Here is a 7,896-nt window from a genome sequence, read left to right as displayed (position 1 = left end):
GCTGCGTTGTAAATGTCCTCTCCAAAGCTCATGTTGACTTTTAATTGCCTTCATACTGTTTTAAGACATTGCAAGTACCGTGGTAGCTTGGTTCATGAACTTAATTATTTTTCGATTTTGGAAAAGATGGTCATGTTTCTGTTTGTGTGGGAAAGATGGCCATCATTGTGTTTGTCACCTGATGCAGAGATGTTAAACAAAAACAAATTTTGCCAAACACTTCTGGTTTTGACCCAAGTTGCAAAGAAAAGCAAATGGTACTTTTGTGAGCGCACATACCTTTATACCCAGTCTATCTACAGTGTTTCCTCCTTCTCCATGGGGGGGTTACATTCTGAGATCTTCAGTGGAATTGTAAAAGGTTGGAGAATACTGAACACTGTGTAATATACATATATCTATATCTATATCTATATATCTATATCTATATATATATATCACTGTACAATAAAGTTTAACTTATACATTAAACACATCAAGAGAATAATAGAAATACTTAAAATAGAAGAGTTACATCATAATAATGTACTAAGTTATATGAGTGGTCTCTCAAAATAACTATTGTTCTCTGCTTTCCTTATCTTCTTCTCCCTGGGATGATGTGGGATGGTACAATGCCCATGTGATCAGTTGAGGTGAGGTGAATGTTACACAAATTGTGATGCAACCTTGGGCTCCTATTGACGTGACCATACACCAGAGAAGTGATTAGCTGCCTTGGGTGATCCCAGAGTGTTGAGCCATGAAGATGTTGATGATCATACTTCGGGAGTAGAAAATGCTAGTGATTGGCCATCCTTGATAGTTCAAAATTCTTGTTAATGGAAAAATCCTTTGGAAGAACATTGCAATCAATGGTTGTCTCTTCATTTTTAACTAACTGTAGTATAGCTATGGATGGTGCCATCCTTTGGTGGCTGCCTGGGAGGCATTAATGCTGCAGTCCATGGCATCCTATTCCATCATTTTGTCCTTTAATACCTGTGCACTTTGCAACACTTCTGCAAATTGCAGTCAAAGCCCTTTTGCTGGTTATACTTCAGTTTCTTCTCTGTCTTCCTCTTCCTCTGTAGTTGATTTAAGATTTTTCCAGTTCTTTGTTTCTCAACACTTCTTGATGGTCTTCAGTATGTCTTTCTACTTCTTCATTAAGCACATGGGCAATTCCATGCCAAATGAACTTCAGTTCATTGTGAATCACCCAGCCTCTTATATTGTGTTATAGCAGAAAAAAGACTAAGACACAGTGGGCTTCAGGGTCTAAAGGGAAACAGACATTGAGGGGAGAAAGAGAGAAAGAGAGAGAGAGACACACACAGAGAGACAGAGAGAGAGAGAGAGAGAGAGAGCGAGAGAGCGAGAGAGAGAATTATTCCACCATGCACATAGTCAGAGGCCTGGTTGGAACCACCTGGCAAAGACCAAGAGGATCCATTTTTGCCTCTACTCCTGTGTCTCTTCAGCCTTGCATCTCTTGTGCTCCTGTGTTTCCATATCATTCCTGCTTGTGGCTACCACAGAGCAGAGTGAGGGGGACACAGGAGGGGTGGATCCTGGATCTCAGCAGGATTTACAAAGACTGGCTGGAGTTGCACACATACACCAGCATATGCAAACTGACCAACAGGCACAGAAGTCCCCACCACCTCCACTACTCAAATGCAAACACACCTTCACCTGAGAAAGTAAATCAATACACAGATGCTCCCACACATGCAAGAATGTACACAGCAGCACAGATGGACTGATACATGGAAACACATAAGAACACATTCAGAATGACATATAAAAGGGGCCCTCATACATAAAAATATATAAGCATACACAGCCTGAAGCAGGCCCAGACAGACTAAACTAGAGACAAAAGCACACATACGATATCGAAAATACGTGAACCTGAGTGCACAAACACACACTTGATCACCATGGCATCTCTTTCACAGTGTCTCTGCAGAGTGTAAGGAGGGCCTAAAGGATGGAAGCGAGTTGCTTACTGGGGCTGCCCAAACAGGAAGTGTGGGTGCCTGGTAACTCTCTTCTGAGCTCACACTCCTGGATAAAGATGAGAGAGGAGGAGGGGCATGGATGCAGTTGCATAACTGGGCAAGGACACAGGCTTAAAAGGTTCAGCTCCGGGCTGCAGAGGGATGGACAGCAGTCACAGCAGGACCATGGAGCTCAGCGTCCTCTTGCTCCTTGCTGTCCTCCTAGGCCTCTTGGTTCTCCTGTTCAGGGGCCACCCAAAGGCCCATGGCCGCCTCCCACCAGGTCCACGTCCTCTGCCCTTCCTGGGCAACCTTCTCCAGATGGACAGGAAAGGCCTGCTCAAATCCATCCTGCAGGTGAGACACAGAAGGACAGGGCCCATGGTGGATTGGAAGAGCAAAGTCTCTTTTCTGTCTCAGGGTGGGTGCGGAAGATCAGTGTTTAAAGGAGGTGACCCTGACTTCTGGTGGATAGTGGTCAGATTGAGATAGGTATCTCACCTCGGATGGAACTGTGTCGGGCACTGTCCTTGCAGGGATGAGAAGGCATACAGAACTGTCTGGTGTGAGCCCCAGGTGTAGGTTTCATTCTCCTCTGCCCCATCCTAGGTAAATGCCTAGAAGAGAGAGCAAAAGGGCAGGAGCACCAGTCAAACAGGCTTTACCTCTGCGAGCAGGAGAACAAAGATTGGCCTCAGTCAGTTGGAGGAGAAACAGGAGGAAAGGGGAGAAAATAAATGCAACAAGGAGTGCTCATTGGGGAGGGGAGAGCAGGGCAAAGTAAACAGGACCCAGATGTAATGTGTGTGTGGGTGCGCCAGTTCTCATGATTAATACATTCATTATGTATCAGGAAGATATAGTAGGGCAGAATGTGGCGCTGCACATTTGTAATCACAGCATTTAGAAGGGTGAGGCAGGAGGTTCCCCTTGAGTTTGAGGGCAGCTTGAACTAAACAATGAGTCCATGTCTCCAAAATAAAATACTAATAATGGTGAAAAATCTTGATTTCTTCATTGATAGAATTCATTGACAGAATTAAAAATTGCAATAGTAAATGCTAATACAAAATTCTAATAGAAAATTCTAATAAAAATTCTAATGAGGGCAGGAGATTTAGCTCAGTGGTTCTGCTGACTGCCTTGTCAGTGCAAGGACCCTTGATACCCCATACAAAAAACAAAAACAAAAACAAAACAAAACAAAATGTAAGTTAAAAAATAATGAATAACAAATTCATTGACAGAATAGTATCAGGCTCTTTCATTACATGGTAAATATTCAATATGAAAATTTTTTATTATAGTTGAGCAAATTCAGATCATAATAAAAGCATATAAATGCCAAAAAAAAAAACATGGTAAATATTCAATATGAAAATTTTTTATTATAGTTGAGCAAATTCAGATCATAATAAAAGCATATAAATGCCAAAAAAAAAAAAAACAAAGAGAGAGGAGGAGGTCTTACGAATCATAAATGGAATTCTGCAATTGCTAGGCTCTCTGCTACTGATTCACATGCATGATCTCGGGTTTCATGATCGTTTCTTTGTTTATTCACAACAGTGGGGATGGACCCCTTGGCCTGTTCCCTGAGCTACATCTGCCATCCTTTTCCATTCTGAGATAGAATGTTGGGACATTGCCTAGGCTGGCCTTGAATTTTCAATTCACCTGGTCTCAGCCTTGAGAGTGGCCAGGATTGCAGGCTCTGCTACCACCCCAGACTTTTCATCCACTTAACTATTAACAGTTCATCAGCATTGACTGTGGTGGGAGAGGGGGAGCACTGACAACAGCATCCCACTCCTTTCCCTCTTCTCCTCGTTGTGGAGACCCCACTCGGGAACCCTGGCCTTCTTAGCCCTTTGTTCTCAACAGTTTTCTTCCTCATTAAATATTTATTTATTGATAATGTCTTTTTATTTTTAGTTTTTGGTGACAGTGTTGCTGCTGCGGACGGGACACTTGGTGGTAGTGAACACAAGACAAGACATAGAAGTTTTTAAAAAAAATTCATTAACTTTATTGATATGGTTTAGGGATACATTATGAGCGCATTCGTCATTGGGAATTTGTATCTGTACACGATATATGTTAAGATTATTTGACCACCCAGAAAAGATCGGTGTAAGAAGTGGGACTTAGACAGACCCTGAAAGACTAGGAGACTGAGGATGTGTGGGGAGAAGAATCCATTCTTGATGTGTGTTGGGGCAAAGGTGAGGAAAGAAGCCCAGGTGAATGGGAGAGCACAGCATGCACAGCAGTGAGGACACAGGCACTGCATTGTGATAGCAACATGAGGAACTGGCGGAAGTGAAGGGGGGCAGTAAATAATAATGTGGTCCACCTGGGTAGGCAAACTAGAGTCTCATAGCAACTTACTCTGTTTTGTGTTGATATGAGAAAATAATCGAGGCTGGGATTTACAAAGTAAAGACTTTTTTTTAACTCACAGTTTTAGAGGCTGACAGTTCAATACCAGGCAGCACTAGCTGTTCAGCCTCTGGTGACAGCGTCCTTAGCTGTGGTGCCTCATGGTTGAAGAGGAGAACGGGAATCTACAGCATGACAATGTTCCAAGCCTGTGAGGTGACACTGCTTTTTAACAACTTGGTTTCTCAAGAAGTAACTCATTCTGAAAGAGCAGCATTCATCTGTTTTCAGGGCTGTCTAATTACCTCCAATAGACCCTACCTTTCAAAGGCTCGACCTCCTCTCAACATGGCCATGTAGGGAACCAAGCCCCTAACATATAAACCCATGGGGGATATACTCAAGCCATATAAAACCATGCACATGAATCAGGAAAGAAGATACACCTAACTGCTTCAGACAGAAGTCTGGATCTAAGCTTGGTGATCTTCTGAAACAATCAGCATAGATCTCTCAGGCACACCATGTGTGAAGCCTGAATCTTGGCTTAAACAGAGGTGTTGCTGGGCACTTCAGCTTTCTGAGGTCCAGCTCAATTCCAAGCTGTTTGCCTCACCAGTCTGGGGTGTGCAGACCTGTGTCTTAGAATATTCTCTTGATGTTTTAGTTTTTGGCTTAGGAAGCCCAGGCCTGCTCTCCCAGGCAGCTGTGATGTGTGGAAGGTGGCTGTGTGAACATTTGTCCAAATGTGGGTATTACCAAGATTAAGAATGCAGCACCAGTTAAAAGTCAAAGGTTTGGAAGTTCCCCGTAGAGTTGCCAGTGCGAGTCTGCATTAGAAGACTGAAGAAACTGGAGATAGATTCCAAGGCAATGGCTAAGACTGGAGGTCTTCTGAAAAAGGGATCCTCTTTTCTTCTTTCTCTTTTAGTTTTGCCCATGCTACAAGCCATTGGCTGATGCAACCATATACGGAGTGTGTCTTCCTTCTTTAATTTGTTGGCCTATATGTCAATCATACATGGACACACCCATAACTATGTTTTCCTAATCAGCTAGGCAGTTCCTACTGAATTCAGTTGACTGATGTACCATAATGAAAGTTAAGTAGGTTGAAATCCCATCGGTCTAGGGCACAAGAACAAAGATAGCCTACAGTTCCTAACAGCTCCTCAGTTCTGTATTTTACCATCAACTTTCTACAATTTCATAAAAATGCTTTAAAATTTCTATTCTAGGTACTTTATGGATTGTGCCTTAGATAGTGTTCAGCCCCCCTGCCTCATTGGTGAGGTTTCTTACATATCCAGATAGGAATCATTCCCCCTGAGATGTAGTTCTTGATAGTGAGACAAAATCAGGTCCCCACTATATTCTTTTGTTTGGGAAACAAAGTCTCCCTATGTAGCCCAGGATGGGCTTGAACTCCTAGCAATGTCCAGGCCCTTGTGAACTTGGACCTGAAGGTATAAAAAAGAAAAAAACTAAGTTCTTTGTAAATTACTCCCTCTCTGGTATTTTGTGAGGTACTTGAACTTTATATGAAAGAATCAGATGTAAACCAAACTTACTTTTGTGTCAGTTTGCTTCCACTCAACATTATGTCTGTGGATTTCATCTAGAGTATTGGTTAGAGCTCTAGTAGTCTTCTTTTCATTGTTGCATAATATGCCATTGTGAAACTTTCATTATTTATTCCACATGTTGATGATCATTTTACTAAGAAGGCTTATGTGAATATTTTTTCCCCCTTGGTGAATGAGTACACATTTTTGTCTAACCAGTATTTGGTGGTGGAGTCACTGAGTATGCGTGTGTTTAGTTTCATTAATACAGCTGACTTGTATATTTGTGGGTTCTTAGCTCTGAATTGAAAATACTTGGAAAAATTATGCTTGTATTGAAATTTTACAGACAAATATCTTGCCATTAATCCCTAAAAAATATAGTAGAACAACATCTTATATAGCATTCCTATTGTATTGGATAAAAGTAATCTAGAGATGGTTTCAAGCATGTAGGAGGATCGGCTATATACAAATACTGCCAAGAATTTTAGTATCTGGGAGAGACCTGGGATCCATTCCTTACAAATTCCGAGGTGTGACTCTTCTGTCTGGCTATTTCTCAAGGGGCTGTACTGAAATGATTTTTCAAATTTCGTGATCATTTTTAGACAGCAGGAATTTTCCTTTGCCCTCTGTGAAGAGGATGAGTCAGTGTTGTTCATCTAGGAAATTATTTATGATTACAATGCAGGTAGAAGTTAGGGCACCAAGGATTCTTTTGCTTGAGATACCAGGGAGATGTGCCGCAACTCCAGAGGTGAAGATGAGATTAGTGATATTCAACCAACTGTACCTCTTAGGCCCCCAACAGCTGGAAAAAGAGCCTGGTTGAGTCCCAGGTTAAACCTTTAGGTCCTGGGAAAAGAATCAAGGAATCTGAGGAGCAACCAAGGGTCCTGTGGGCGGCGACTAATTATTAATGTGTATTTAAGCACTTTAGTGATTTAACATCTAGTTAAATGGATTAAGAACAAGCATTTTAATGGTTTAAGCAGTTTACTCTTTTAACAATGACGAATAGTGATTCTGGAATGGGTATGCTTGGTAGATCCGGGAGAAATATGGAGATATCTTCACCGTGTACCTGGGGCAAAGGCCCGTGGTCATGCTGTGTGGGACAGAGACCATACGGGAGGCCCTTGTGAACCACGCTGAGGCTTTCTCTGGTCGGGGGACTATTGCTGTCACAGAAGATTTCATCCAGGGATACGGTGAGGACCTCAGAGGCCCTGGGATGGGACAGGATGGAGGATGAGACATGGAGAAGTTGAGTGTGAGAGGGAAGGAAAATGTTGGGGAGGGACCTGACTTTCTTGAAATTCCCGTGCATCCTTTGTCTTCCCTACAACCATTAGGTCTGATCATGGCAAATGGGGAACGCTGGAAGGCCCTTCGGAAATTCTCCTTGGCCACCATGAGGGACTTTGGGATGGGAAAGAGGAGCGTGGAGGAGAGGATTCAGGATGAGGCTCAATGTCTGGTGGAGGAGCTGCGGAAATCCCAGGGTACCTTTTGTGGGGTGGGGTAGGTTGGAAACAATGAAAAACATGCAGACAGAGGGGCAAGGTGCACAGCAACAGAAACTCAGAGAGGTACACAAAGGGCAGAGAAGGGTAGAAATAGAGACAGACAGAGCACTAGAGACGGAGAGAGATGGAGTAGATATGAACTGAGACAAGGAGCAGAGCAATACAGGTAGCCAGGGAAGGAACCGTGAAGTTTACAATGTCCAAAAAACTCAGAGAAAGAGGCTGAGTAACTGCATGCTATTCATTTGGGTCCAGATAAATCAATTTGTAGGTTAAATGTACGTGTCAAAAGAAAAAACAAGCCTCATATAAAAGATAGCAAAGGAGAAAGAAGGAATAGCAGAATTGGTGAAAATAGTGAACTCTGTTTGCCTTCCCTCAGTGAAGTGCTGATGAGCAGGCAGTGAGGAAAGAGGCAGGTGGGTGCTCTGC

At 42.7% G+C, this 7,896-nt stretch overlaps 1 protein-coding gene across 3 annotated transcripts in view; it reads left to right on the top strand.

Moving 5' to 3' along the window:
• The first annotated feature begins 2,047 nt into the window (after positions 1-2,047).
• LOC104871669 (cytochrome P450 2B4) overlaps positions 2,048-7,896 on the top strand; it is a 28,327-nt gene continuing 22,478 nt past the window's right edge. The window contains exons 1-3 of one of the 3 annotated variants that reach the window (XM_033765806.1): positions 2,170-2,342; positions 6,984-7,146; positions 7,291-7,440. In XM_033765806.1, coding sequence (XP_033621697.1) covers positions 2,172-2,342; positions 6,984-7,146; positions 7,291-7,440 — 484 coding nt within the window. In that variant the 5' untranslated portion in view covers positions 2,170-2,171. Of the gene's footprint in view, positions 2,343-6,983; positions 7,147-7,290; positions 7,441-7,896 lie in introns of all 3 variants that reach the window. The other 2 variants (XM_033765804.1, XM_033765805.1) reach the window with 2 other exon arrangements.

This window comes from Fukomys damarensis, unplaced genomic scaffold, assembly GCF_012274545.1.
Source record: "Fukomys damarensis isolate Sample0158 unplaced genomic scaffold, DMR_v1.0_HiC HiC_scaffold_19, whole genome shotgun sequence".
NCBI classification, from domain to species: Eukaryota; Metazoa; Chordata; class Mammalia; order Rodentia; family Bathyergidae; genus Fukomys; species Fukomys damarensis.
The sequence above is the reverse complement of the archived record's forward strand: the minus strand, read 5'-3'. Positions and strand labels throughout refer to the sequence as shown.